General features: G+C 37.8%; 1 protein-coding gene across 10 annotated transcripts in view; it reads left to right on the plus strand.

Annotated features, from left to right (window-relative positions):
- Window positions 1-14,834, plus strand: part of LDB3 (LIM domain binding 3) — a 130,608-nt gene that overhangs the window by 58,811 nt on the left and 56,963 nt on the right. For 6 of the 10 annotated variants that reach the window (XM_074830437.1, XM_074830436.1, XM_074830438.1 and 3 more), the window contains exon 5: window positions 5,581-5,987. In XM_074830437.1, coding sequence (XP_074686538.1) covers window positions 5,581-5,987 — 407 coding nt within the window. Of the gene's footprint in view, window positions 1-5,580; window positions 5,988-10,714; window positions 10,738-14,189; window positions 14,394-14,834 lie in introns of all 10 variants that reach the window. The other 4 variants (XM_074830439.1, XM_074830444.1, XM_074830446.1 and 1 more) reach the window with 2 other exon arrangements.

The following is a 14,834-nucleotide window of genomic DNA, read 5'->3' on the forward strand; positions in this document are numbered from 1 at the left end:
GCAGTACTTGCAGCTGGAAAAGAGATTTACTGGAACCTTTCTGGAGGAAAAGGGTGGCATCTGGGAGAGAAGGTATGGTGGGAAACAGGGTATCTAGCAGTATTCAGGAAGGTGATCTTAGGTGTAGGGTCATTGGCCCAGGGAGAAGAGGTAGCAGTAGAGTGCTAGAGTGGGAGGCCCTTTGCAGGCCAAGCGAAGTGACATTTGTGTGTCTAGTATACACTAGTAGACAACAGTAATTTTCAACTGAAGAAAAATTATTCTCTGAGGGTGGTTTGGAAGGTATTGAAGGCATTGAACCATTGAAGAAGTCTCAAAAATCAGAATAAAAAGTCTTTATTGATACAAACAGTAGTATGTGGATGTTGCAGTAAGGTACGTTACAGTAAATATACTTTAAAAATCAAAGTTTCTGAGCTTGTCCCTTTATTGTTTCTAGTAACAGTATGACTGTAGAAATGAAGAATTCCTTGACACATAGGCAGAAGCTGTCGCCTCCACATCACTGCTTGACAGTGTTTAGACTCTGGTTCACATTAAATTAATTCTATTGCATTTCAAAAAAGAGCAAAAAACTACAAGACAGTCACGATGGTTTTGTCTTCAAACATTGAGAGAAGTTTTTCTCATCTTTCTGAGTCAAGGTTAAGGCATGGCAATGTTAGCTAAAAATCTGCATGTGCAAGTTCAGTGTCTAGTTTAAACCATAAATTCTCTTGTCCATTATTGCTGATCTGATTGCAGCTTTCACTAATTTTCAAGCATGTGTTTCTTCTTTGACTACTATGGTCATGGTATTTTGTGTTTTAGAAAAATAAGCGTACATTCTTTTGCAAAGATGTAAGGAAGGTATAAAAACCCCAGAGTTCTTCGCCATGATAGGCATTTTTCTACATTCCACAAATAACGTACACTGTCTCCTTACTTTCTTGAGCTCATCAATGTTATGGATGATACAGGTTCTGCAACCATAAGTATGGCATCAAATGAAGTGTAGGGCTATTACTGGAACTAAGTTTGACATGTTTGCAGTTTCACTATTTCCTTATCTGACATTAATCTCAAACTTGAAACAATTTTCATTTAGTTTAGTGAAATCTTGTTTTAGTCAACAGATTTAGTCAAGTCTTTTGTACGGGTGTGGCATAGCTGGAAGACAGAGCATAAATAATGCTGAAAGCATTCAAATAACAAGTAGCGTAAGCATGAGTCTGAGGACTGAAACTAAGCCATCATCAGTCAGTGAGTTCCTGCAGCTTCTCAGGGTGGGGCACAACACAGGTGAAGATTCAGCTCAATGCAGTTCAAAATGTTCAAGCTGAACCTCTAAGGTTAAGCATAGCTTTAACATTTGTCCCTTTGCATAAAGGTGTTAAGACAGCCTCTTTAATTTTAGTAATATGACTATGTGTTTTTTATGAAATGGTACTGAACACACTTATTTCAAAGTCCCAGTGAGGATCTCATAATGCTTATGATTTATTTCTTGCCAAATTTGGGAACCTGCGTGGCTAAGAGAAAATAGATGAAGATATGATTGACTTTTTAAGTAAAGCATAGGATGGAAGAGCTGGCTGAGCCAAGAGCTATTTGTTCGATGTCTTTGAGCAGAGTCATTTAATGCCATGGTGCCTCCATTTCCTTCTGTCTATAAAAAGTTTAAAGCAACAAGTGCTTCTTTGGACATGTTGGGACATCAAATTCGTTAGTATAGTGTTAAAATTCTTCTCCCAGAAGAGCCAAAGGTAAATAAAGACTGTATGGCCATAGCAACAGATAAATAGAACATGGGCTGTCAAAGGAAGAGGACCTGAAAAGCTGGTATTGTGTCTTCCAATATAAATTTGTTTCTCACTTCTCTGATACATATAAAGGAGCATTTGCTTTTCATAGAAATTGAATATTTATAAAGAAAAGAATAATAATATTTTGGAATGGAAATTGAGCTGATTCATAGCTTCCTTTTATTCCCAAATGTTTGAGACTTCTATACATTTATCAGTTTAAGCTCATTCACTGACATTACACTGGGAAATTAAAATGCAGTTTCCCCCCGAAGTAAGGGATTGCTGCAGGATCACATCTTTTTTGAGCGAAGCCCATTGCTCAGTGTCAGAGCCTCCTCTTCTGGTCGGCTGAAGCGTAGCATCAGACTTGCATAGCTGGAAATGTTAGCTTGCTTTTCCAGCCACAGAGACTGAAACAGAATGAGATGGGAAACAGGGGAACGTTTGTTACTGTTGGCTACATTTCATGTGATGTAATGCTAACAGCCGTGCTGCTGCTCAGTGTTAGAAATCTGACCTTCACATTCAGAAATGGTTTCAGAAATGCTGCATTAATCTGGTTTTGCCCCTGAACTGGATAAAAAAAAATCTAAAATATCCTACCAGGAATAAACTGTATGAGAGCTTCTTTGTCAATCACAAAAGGAAAGAGCTAAATAAACTAATCATTCGGCAGTAGTTCTTTAGAAGTTATACAGCTGCTCTCTTAGACACTTCCTGTTTCATCCCTTTCCCACCAAGCACAGGGAAAACAAGTACCTTAGAACTACCCTGAATACTAACTCAAAATGGCAAATGCTAACCTAGCACTGCTGACTTCCCAGGAATTTTAGTGTTGAGTTACCAGCATGCTGGTATTCCAGCCAGAAATCATTTGAGGAGTGAAACCAAAACTCCATTCATGTCATAAAGGTGAGCAAAATCATCAACCATCATTTTTTATGGCAGTCCTATAATTTTCTCTTTTCCTTCTGTTAGTGTCCAGTTACTGAGAACTATGAAAATGCATTAGGATTAAGGAAATATATGGCATTTCTCTCATTAGCAATTGAAACTGATACTTTATAATCAGATCTACTTGCATGTCCTTTTATTATGGCATTTAGAAAGGAAACCTATAGTTAACTTAGATAAAAGCCACAGAGTATTCAGGGTAACAAATATAACTCTGGCATATCCTTTTACTTCTCTATTGCCTCTGTTTTGGGTTTTTTTAATATTTGTTTTGTCCCCCTCTGCTAGCCTCTAAAACTCATTTGCAGAAGTGGTGACTTAATTTATGAACATGGCCTTTTTCATTTGTGCCTCTTTTACAACACATTTTTAGATAGAATCCCTGTTTTCTATTTGTTTAATGATACTTGGAAGCTTCCAGTAGGCCACTTAAAGGTTGGCTGGTTGCAGTTTTCAATATGAGGATATAAATGACTGAAGGATGTAATTCAAATGTATTTAAAAAGACATAGTCTGAAAAATGTTTCTAGGATTATCTATTTCTACAGCCTCAGGCAGCTATTAATGCCAGCTAAAATCTCTTCCTGTTTATTAATAAGGAAAATGTTCTCAGTTCAGTTTATCTGCCTTATGTTTTTGATTTCAAAACATCTTAAATGTATTTAATATGATTAATTATATCCTTAGACCTTTAGGGGTTTTTTGCAATTAATTTTAATTAATCGGGCCATATTATCTTGATTTTTTTCAAATGTAATCTCCCTAAACTTAAATATGCAATATAAGAAATGCAAGAGGAGAATATAAAATATTTGTGTTTCTAGTGAACCTTACTATCAAAATCAGTAAATGACTGTTAACCAATACTAGCAAAAGTAGAAAACCAGAGGCCAAATTATTCTCAGGCCTATGTTTCGTGCAAGGGGGGGATGTGTGTAAGATGGTAAAGATGGCAATTGAAACAGTGCTGGCCCAAATGAGGCTAAACGTCACTGCAGGCCACCACCTGCTCTTGTACTGGCTGTCATTGAGGGCAGATTGTGGGCTCCATCCCTTCTTCTGGAGAATGTCCCCTGCCTGTCCCTGCCCCCAGAGCTGGACTGCAGCATGCTGCCAGCATTACTGATGGGCATCTTAACTGTGAGCGTCATGGCATCTGGGTACCAGTTCTGGCTGCAGTGTATCTAGGTCCAGAGGGAGAAGTTGAAGTGATCCTTCTCCTGTAGCAAAAGCAAGGTAGCCCAAATTAGGCTGGAGCCAGGAGCTTCTGAGATAAGCTACAAATTGATGTCATGACTCTAGAGAAATCTGTAAATTGACAAGCATTCAAATAGTTTCTTGGGTACCTCAGCCTTAGGGTTTTTTTATCCAAAGCACATAATTACAGGCAAACAAAAGTGAAGAATAAAACAGCTTTGAAACTAAATAATTCATTGTGTTAAAACATGTGCTATGAGTTCCAGCACTCAGGATGCTAGATTTAAAAGGCAAACATTAGAGATGTTAAAAATATCAATATTAGAATCTTGCTATTCATGTTGCGGTCACTGATCCTGTAGAAGTTAGAGTAAGAAAACTGAGAGTAAGGGTATAAAATGCCCACCTGAAGGTGAAGTTTGTATTCCTCTGATAAAATTGTCCATATTACAGGTAGGCAGACTTTTTCCAAAAAGTACAGAGCTGTGGTCCCTACACGCTGCCAGTAGCTGGAAGGAAATGAGACAATTTAACCCTAAGGGTGTTCTGTGCTTCCCACAAAGTGCTGAGTACCCTCCAATCCTTGGGATTTAGATGGTGTTGCCCAAGAATGAGCTTGAAGCAGTGATAGGGTGTTTTAGGCAACATGAGCACAGAAGTTTTACGTGAAACTTCCTCAGAACTCATGCGACAACTTATTTCCTGCATTGTGTTGCTGCAAAAGCAGTATTCTTTTTTTGGAATTACCTTTTATTTTGGTTTCACTAATCTGCGTTAATAGCAAATCATTTATGAAACTGAAGCATAGTATTGCATTTTTCCAGGATGAGGATTGATGGCAGATTGTTTCTACTTTGAGCACCAGCTCAGACTTCTATCAGTATAGCTACTGTCAGAGAGATTCCTGTGACTTCAACAAGGACAATACATCCTGCTGTACTAGTTGGGAATATTATTTGGGTCGTAACAGGAGGATCATACACTCATCATCTACATACTCATGCACACATTTCTTCCAGTGGAAATTATGCAGAAATGATAAGAAAATAAGCATCCTATCTGTTGAGCAGTAACTGTTCTCAAGTCCTTGTTGGTTTATCTGCTAACCATGCTGCATGGCCTAATTAGCATGAACCAGAACCAATGAAAGCAACGTGTGTGTGGCCTTCAATAATTTGAAGTGTAGTCAAGGAAAATAGAATGGTGTGGTTTAGAATCATTATGCTTGTATAATAATGGCATTGACTTTTATGTCTGTATATTATTTCAAATGATTCTGACCTCAAGACATTTTTTAAGATTTATTAATTATCCTAGAAATCGACAGTGTTGTCTTTATAAAATTATTGCTGTTAGATTGACTAGTAGCAAATGCTCTTTTAATGTTAAGCTTTATTTGTTGATTTCAACTAAAACCCAGTTAAAAAAAATGCCTGAGTATGTTTTGCTTCCCTGATTTTGAAACAATATGTTTCTGTTTAAAATCTTCCATGAAAGGTTGGGTGCTTTGGCCCCAGTCTGTGTATTGCAAGTTTATCAATATGTTCAGAAAGCAGTAATTGCAGATATGTTATTTTTGCATGTGTTCTATGATTGCTCTTTTCTTTTTTTCTTTTCTTGGCCTGCATGTTTGCTACTACAGGAACCTGCTTGGGAAATCAATGGCAACAGAACAACCTTCAGTCCTCTAACTAACACAGCGACTGGGCCTATGGGTAGTGTTTTAGCAACCAATGGAACGTTTTCAGGCTACCTCAACAAGCAAGAGATCAGCTTTTCAAATAGCTCTTCCTACTTAAAGACTACCACAGTTAGATCTTCCATGTCCTCTCAGTCTGTGACTCCTGACATTTCACCTGCAAAGAGTAATCTAGGTTCAAAACTAAGCCCTGTACTGACTGATGGCAATAGCCTGATACAGCAGCTGAGCCCTGCAAGGCAGTATAACAACCCTATTGGCCTTTACTCAGCAGAGACTCTAAGGGAAATGGCTGAGATGCATAAATTAAGTCTCAACCGAAGGGCTTCGGAAGGTGGACTTCCTAGAGGGTAGGTAACATGGTAAAATACTTAATATTTCAATAAGTAAAGAATTTGCTGAAAAAATGAATGTAACTGTACCTACCCTATTGTGCATTTGTCTGGTAATCATGATAAAGGTCTGGAACAATCATTAAATTTTCCAGTACCCCCCCAAAACATATATAGTACCATTATAGAATAACTCTTGGTCTTTGGTATCTGAATTGCAATATGGATTGGCAATAGTCACCAGAGCATGAGAAGGAACGCTATGACTGAAGTAACTGTGATCATCTCAGGGTTTTGGCATTTAGCGATTTAAACTAATGCATGTAGTAACCAGGTATCACTGTCGGCTGTTACAGAAGCTGCTAGAAAACAGATCTGATCTTTGGTACTTTCCTAAGGAGAAATTGCTTTGACCATCAAATTTGTCAAATTTGCTAGTCTGCTGAAGTGTCCTGCTATAACTCCTGCCTTAATGTATTGGCTTTCATATGCAAAATGAGTCAAAATTGCTATATTTTGAATCCTCTGGTTTGAACATTGTCTATCACATCTGTTAGCTTTGCTCTTAACTTGTATGTAACCAGGAATGATCTCTAGATACCACCCAGATAGCTTGATCCCCTGCTGTCAAGGCTTTCTGTGTTACTGTATTGCAGAGCAACTGTTTTATTAGTAGTGAGGAGCTTGGACTACAGTACATGAGAAAAAGCATTGAGTAACAAGTTTTCCTAATTTTTCTGCCTTTATGTATTAATTTGCAAACAAATTTCTAATTTGTTTATTTGTGGTTTTTTTAAATGAAGATAAATTTCTTATTGTGAATATGGGAAAAAGTGTACTTTCAACACTAGGGACTTGGCTATATGGAGAGAAACAGAAAATTCAGACAACCTGCTTGAGGTCTGATAGCAAATGCATATTTTCAAGTACTTTATATCCCATTGCAGAAGCTCTTTGCAAGAGTAAAACCAAGGGGTTTTAAGTTGTAGCAAAGTAAGGGTATTTTATCCTTTTATAGAAGAGCATATATACATGTTCTGGATGATTCGAGTAGTTTAGATGATTCATGTAACACTCTTGAGCACTGGACATTAACAATCCTAATTATCTGAAAAAATCCTATCCTTCCCTCATACTGGATAATTAAGAAAGGCAATTACTGTTTAAAAGAAAATAATTTCAGTTAGTAAGCAAGATCAGCAAAATAAACCTCAGAAAGCTTCCCTCTTAATTGACAGTTTTTCTTGAAAAAAACTAATCCTTGTTTTATTTCAATGTGCAGAGTTTCCTGGGAGTATATCTCACTATCTTTCTCCCACTATCTTCACAACCCTTCTTAACATCTGCAGGGGTGAGGGTGATGGGGCTGTATTTTGGATGGCTCAGCGTTCTGACTATTTCTGTTATCAAAATTTAATTAACTGCATCCATCACTCACCGAAATCAACGTGAACTATTCTGTTGTTTCCAGAGGGCATTGCAATAGGGCTACATAATGACAGTAATTGTTGGGGTGCAAGAAAGGTGTACCTGCAGAATACACTTCACTGTCTTCACTCTGCTGCTTTTCCATGGTTTATGGCTCCTTTATATGTACATGTTAGTGCATGCCTGTGGCAGTGCACTGAATTACAAAGCAAGGTTCTACCTTAGAACAACCATCTGAGATTTTTTTTCTTTTAGTTTGAACAAAATTTTAGGGCGTTGCTGTCTATCTGCCTGCAATATCTGTAGCACTGATGAACAAATCAGAAAATTTGTGAGAAATCATCTAAATGTTTTTTTAAAAAAATTCAGCCTTTATCCTGCAGCCCAGGAACAATCTAAAAAGATGAAAGAGCCCAGAAGCACTAAGTACATGTGTCTTTTCAGGTAATTCCTCTGAGATATCAAGAATTGTACATCTCTGTTTACATGCAGAGAAAATTCAGAGTTCAATAATCCTGTCATTCCTACTCCCATTTGAGTGTTACCCATGAAATGCGAGACATCTTTCCTACTGCTCTGAGGAGAGTAGCATGGAACCTGTAACTACCTTGGGATTTGGTATCATCCATGATAGTCTCAAGTTTGTTGTGGATATATGTGAAAGACTGCACAGGGAAAGCACTGTGAGCTTTGCAAAATCAGCTCTGGACTTTGTTGTGGACATGCTTACCATATAGGTACAATATGAGATGATGAATAAAGATTGTGAAATTGTGGTGCTCCAGAACAGAATTGATTATGCATTCATGAACTTAGCAGTATGGTAAAAGCTATAAGAAAATTCAGGTTTGGGGGATGCTCTTAAGGTATATTTCATAGTTCAGTTTGGTGTCCTTTTCACCAAATCATTTAAACTTAATTGTGTGAATTGCTGTTAGAGGTTTAGCTAAGCCCTTTGGAAAATCCTGTCAGAAAGCTAAAATTAATTTTGAGATTATTTCCTTGATCTGTGAAGAGTAACAAGGCATCTGTTCCTCTGATACACTTTTACATTAAAGCTTTATCAGCTTGGCCCAGGGTGAAGAATAGGGGTGGCCTGTTAAGAGTGTGGAACTTGATGTGCTGAAAGCTCTGGAAAGGGGAGTATTAATAAATACGAAGAGTGAGTCATAGCTTGTAACATGTGGTTCTTTTTCATTCCAATGTAAGTTATTTTTCACATTGTAGGTCAAGGGCAGTAAATACCTGTCCCACAAGTACGTGCCAGGTGGCTTGGGTTACTAGCTTCTTATGGTGTGACCTCTGTGAGCAGCAAGTTGGGTGTTTCATACATGTCCATATTTAGAATCAAGCTAAAATAATGTATGGCTCTGAACTGGAGAGAATTTTCTCATCACATACTGAACATAAGGAGAAGTAAAGCTTTATTCTTTTTAAAGGAACCTATAGTAGCCTTGTCACATCTAAAAAATCTTCACTGAGACATGTAGCTGTTGAGCTGTTCTTAGTGTGCGCACATAAGGATTTTTATCTTTGAACATATTTTTATATGCAAACAAGTGGTTCCTCTAATTAAGGTGCATTTTAGGAATGGTAGTTCTGCCTTTAAAATATTATTTTATGTTTAAGGCAAAGGCCTGGGTTAGAAGATTAAAGCAGTCATCAGAGTCCACTTCAGAAAATGATACTATTACACTGTGTTTCGTTGTAAATGAGTGCCCAGCTGTCCTGCACATACCTAAAATGGATATAGGATCACTGATGTGCTTACAGGCTATCGCTTGTTCCTAATATATCTCTACTGGTTCGTGTAACAGACCGATATATTTGGCTTAATGTAGGGTTTATAAAGTTAGAAGAATATTCTCGAATCCAAGAGTCTGAAGCACAGAAACTGCAGAAGATGATCTGTGATTGCTTTTCCATGGAAGTGCAAAGCCTTTACTGCAGCTTTGGCTCATTAGAGTGTTTTTGATCATGAAAAAGGCACCTGGATGAGCCAGTGCAAAAGGACTGTATGTAAAAAGAAGCAGTAATATCAAAGGTTCTGCAAGGCAAAAGCAGAAGGAGACAAATCCACTTTGAATGTCACTCTAACAGTATAACATTGCTGTCCTGTATTTCCTGTATTCTGCTTTCCTATATGTCTGTATCAATCCCAGATCCAGAAATGTTACAGAAGGAAGTTGGAAGGTTCAATGCCCAGTTCTGTCAACAACATTCTGTGCAGCTAAATAAGAAATGTTTATTAACTGATCCTGGACTCTATTTTGTGCAAAATATGAAGAATTTCTCTTCACAAAAGAATATCAGAGCAATATATGAGTATTCTAAGCTTTGAAAGTACTAAGTTAAAATAAATGTCATAGCTCATTAACGTTATTTGTGCAACCAACAGAAAGTGTTATTAGCAAATAATATAATATTACAGTCTGAGCACACTATCTGTTCATTGCCCTCAGCTTTGGCCCGCATAAGGCCTACATTGAGTTTTGTGTTGTGTTTCTTTGGAATTGCTGTACAAGCCACTGTCACTTCTTGTTCATGCTACATCCTGCTTCGCTGCATAAACATATGTTTTTTTCATACTGTGTGCATACCAGATGGAAGAAAATATCCTGATAGAGATATCAAAAAAACCAGATAATGCATGGACTTGCTTCATTTCACATGAAATACATTAGGAAGGACTATTCTGAAACTGATTGGCTTACACTGCTGTTGGCATAATGTAGGTAAATCAGATTAGGCCAATAGTTTGTTAAATACAAAGGCATTTTCCTTAGTTTTCAATTTAAAACATCTACCAATATATTCTTTGGATATTCTCCAGTATGTAAAAGATCAAAAAATCGATCTTGAAATACCAGCTCTGAGAGCAGACTGAGGAGAACAGACTTCATCCCTGGATATTTAGCATCTGAGGGAAGAATATAATCTCTACCACTCATTTGCTATTTTCAGATGAAAATATACTCTGCAAATGCTTCTTTCTTCCCCTGCTCCCTCCCCCCATATACTTTGATAATAGTACTTCTAGGGATGCATAGCAATAAAATCATATTCAAGGGTCAGCCAAAATGCTATGGTACCCTACCAAATCATAGTGGATCAACTATAATCCCTACATTTTTTCCTTTCTTAATCTTGTTGGGATTTTCAGGCATACATTTACTTTTTTTTTCTTTTTTGTAGATGGTCTGAAAAAAGCTTTACTTAGCTGTTGTAAATACCTTTTGCCCTTTGCACTCTAAAAACTATTGACTTTTTCTGTTTGGTTGGTTTTGATGTTGTTTGCTCTCTTTCTCTTCTTTTAGGTCATAACCAACACCGCTGCCAAGTTAGTATCACTTCTATATAGTGCCAAGTATTTGTGTTATGCTGTATTGTGTGAAGATTTGTTTTCTGGGGTAGCATGATCCCTTGTGTTCCTGCTGTGTCTGCCTGCAAGTGGAAATATTTTTTTAAAAAAATCTTACTGGTATGGCAAGTGTCATGCGCTGCCACTGCTGTCCAGTGGTGCTCCCTTCTAAGCACACCCCATGTTCAGCATTTCTTGGTGATGTTCTAATGCTGCAAATGGAGTTGGCACCTGAGCTTGCTCAGTTCTTGTAAATGCTTTCAGATGTTTTCATCTCCACAGGCCAGGTTTAATTCCTCCTAACTCTTCAAGTAGTCTTCATATCTTCAGGATTTGGGAAGCCTTATCTGAGCCTCTTTTGTTGTATTATTAGTGACGTATTTTTAGCCTCAACATTAAATTAATTTACAAAGCCCTACTCCCCTAAAACTCAAATTTAGATTGGTATGAGATGCTGATGTGGAAAATATCTAAAAAGTAATTTACCTTAGTAAACATATTGCCCAAACAAGAAGCAACTATTGATTTGAAAATATGATTGATCTGCTTTATTTAGGAAAGCTCACAGTGTCCTCAGCTTTGATCTTTAGTTTTTCTAAGGGCAGAGGATCGTCTCTAAATTCCCACTTCCTGTCTCTGAACTGAGTGTTGTCCAGACATTGCTGGAGACTGGGTTAAATTCAGCATAAAATAAATAATTAGTCAAATTTAAACTGACAAGAGAAGGTTAGAAGTAGTAGAATACATGAAGTTGAAATAATATTTAATGCATATAATTTACACTGATCTGGCATTCTCTGATTTTGATGAGGTGTGGGTATGATGTCATGCAAATGATGTAACTCCTTTGGAGTGATGAAACTAGCTAATTTACACTGATAATTATTCTGTTACAATTGTCTTAGAAAGCAGAAGTCACATTATAGGGGTGTTCTTAATATTGCTTTGGGATTTATTTTCCTGATCCTTTTCCAGTTTAGTAGAAAAGTCCTATTCATTTTGTAGAGGTGCTCCAGCTGTCTCTAGGGTCTTACCTCTGCCACTTTGTCCCAGAGCACAGCACCCCTTACAAACACTAATATCTCCTGTTTACTTCCAGAGTTCTAAAGAAAACTGCAGTTGAAAATCTGTACCCTGTTTTCTTATTTTTTGGGAAACCCGTTAACTTCAGTGAAAGTTTTGCCTTGGTATGTGTAATATGACTAAAACCTCTTGAAAGATACCACTGAAACTGTTTAAATACCACAAGTGAAAGCCTACATACACCCCTGCTACTGTTAGGGAAGTTTAGGCTGTTCTAAGATTACTAGCTTTTGTTTTTGTAATTGATTGTAGAAACCAAATGCTTTGAACTTTATTCTTTAAAAGTGGAATATTTAACCTCTGTCTTTTCATTCACACAGTCTTCTCAGATCTTGGGTTTAGAATCTCTTCAATACTTCTAACAGTGTGGGGGACAGAGAACACTAAATTCAAGATCTCAAGGACCTGTGTGTTTGTAATTGTCATGTGATCGTTTAGGGTGTTACAAAGAAAAGAGATAATTGTTAAAGTAAGAGATACTTGTTAAAGGCATGTGCGTGCTGAAAAGTCAAGAGTATAACAACCTGTACATCTCTGCACATCACTCTTCAACAGATAATGTCAGTGTAATAATAATATTATCATAGTTGATGAATAGTTCATGGAGAGATATTTTAAATGTGAGAATGTCTTTGTAAAAAGATGATTTTCACTTTTTGACTGCATAATGCAGCTTTCTGGTTCCCTCTCATAAAATGTTGATGTGTGTAACTAAAGGCTGTGGCTGTAATATAGCATGTGCATATTCATGTGTCTGTTCCTCAAGCATGTAGCTGTTAATGTTCTATCAAGTGTTTTGAATGATGTGTGACTGTATCTCTCTTACTGTCCACCTTCAGTCAGGGCATCCCACCAAACAAAAGGCTGAAAACATAGTGGAATCCCCTGGCTGGGTTCAGAGGTGGCACATCAGCTTCGATAATCTCTGGAAGATTAAGTCAGATGGCTGCCAGTTTAACTTGATTTTCCTTTTTCTTCCATGCCGGGTTGAGGGTTCAGTTTACACGCTCACCTTTTGGGGCTAATCACGGCAGGCAGGCACACTGGTGTTCCCTTGCCAACCAGAGAAGCTGTTGTTCAGTCACATGAAAAAATTCAGTGGAAGACTTAATAGTTGATAAACTTACTGTATAATGATTTTAAACTGAAAATGAAAATTCTTCCGATCAAATGGGATTACATTTGTCAGAAGGGGGGAGATATATCTATTTCCAGCTTTTTGGGCTCAGTTAAAAAATGAAACCTTTGTGAAATATCTGTTATTTCCCAAAGGACAGAATTCTCAGGTTTGCCCAGTTTGCTGAGCATACAGAATCTATACTGCTGGCATCCTCCTGCTGCTTGGACTAGAGATTCATCTATCTCCCATAGGTTAGAGAAGAGCAGCTACTTCAGTGACAGGCAGCTGAGGTTTAGCTTGCTCACTGAAACTCCAGGCAATACTCAGTCCTAACTTTAGGACTAGAGCAATGTACAACTAGGCACTACAGGGAAGCCAGGTGCTCTTTAGCTGAAGTCTGACATTAAACTGACTTGTTCTGTTCCAATGGGAGCTTCGGGTAACTTGCTCATGGCTCAATTTCTCAAATAAAAATCTTTCCTCATAAACAGAGCCACTGGAAAATATGGTGGCTACTCTTCCAACTGCAGTTGTCCCAGTGATTGCAATATAGGATATTTTGTTCTGAGACTGAGCATTTATCATGCTACAGCAACACTTATGGCTGGCTGTCCAGAGATTTTGGGAAGATTAGTCTTTTTGAGGAAAGCTTTGAAGATTAAAAGGCACAAGTACTAAATTTCACCATGATTAATAATCCAGACAGAAAGTACTGGAACTTTCTAAATAATAGAGGACCTGACATCTGATCATCCTGTTGCACTTTCTAGCACTTTGTAAGACCCTTCTGAAAGAATGAATGGATCCAGTATGTAAGCTGGGAATTCTCTGCAGTATGTATGTACATCCATGGGCATGCATATACACATGTGTGTGTATGTTTGTATACACTTATATGTATATATGCATGTAAGAATAGAATTTTAATATATGTATCACATACTTTGGGATTTGTCATGATTTTTTTATACAATGACAACTGTTTCACCTTTCTTTCTCTTTATACATCTGTGAGCCAACACAAAAATGGCATCCATTAGTGCAGCCAGCTTATTTGTTCCTTGCTACTGATGGTGTCTCTTATCCTTTGACCAGCAGCTTTTGTGGTGAGATGCCATGAACAGACATGCATGCTCCTCTGTTGGTGCTTTTTCTCTCACTGAACTGTCACGCCTTTCTCCTTTCTTCCCCTCCCTTGCCTGTTGAACCTCATTCCTGCACAACCCAGCACGGAGCTCACGGAGCGTTTCAACCCCAATGTCCTGAAGGACTCTGCCCTGTCTACACACAAACCCATTGAGGTGAAAGGCCTGGGCGGCAAGGCTACTATAATTCATGCCCAGTATAACACCCCGATCAGCATGTATTCCCAAGATGCTATCATGGATGCAATTGCAGGCCAGGCACAAGCCCAGGGTGGAGAATTTGCTAGGTAAGGTCATTCCTTGTGTGGAATGCTCTTTGTCTGCATGATACGGCTAACAGTCCCTATGTGTGTAACACGGAAGCTCTTCCTGGACTCTTTCTTCTGAAGTATCTTACATGTGAAAAATACAAATCAATCCTAGATAGTGTTTGAAAGCACTTCATTGGCTTGAAGTTAAAAGGGTAGATAGTTAGAAAATGTAACATTTCTTTTTTGGTATTCTTCCTAGAACTGGTAAACTGCACAAAATATCTAGTGCTCTGTATATGATGTTTGTTAGCTTTTCACTTATGATGACTGTGCTTTGTAATAACCACTGTATTATATGCATAATGTGGAAAGAACAGGAAAGAGGGGGCAGGATTTCTATTGATACATGGAGAGCGCAAAATATTTATTTAGTACTGGCTACTGTTTTATTCTTCAGAATGGAGTGTTGTGCTGTAT

This window comes from Strix aluco, chromosome 7 (genome assembly GCF_031877795.1).
Source record: "Strix aluco isolate bStrAlu1 chromosome 7, bStrAlu1.hap1, whole genome shotgun sequence".
In the NCBI taxonomy this organism is placed as follows: Eukaryota; Metazoa; Chordata; class Aves; order Strigiformes; family Strigidae; genus Strix; species Strix aluco.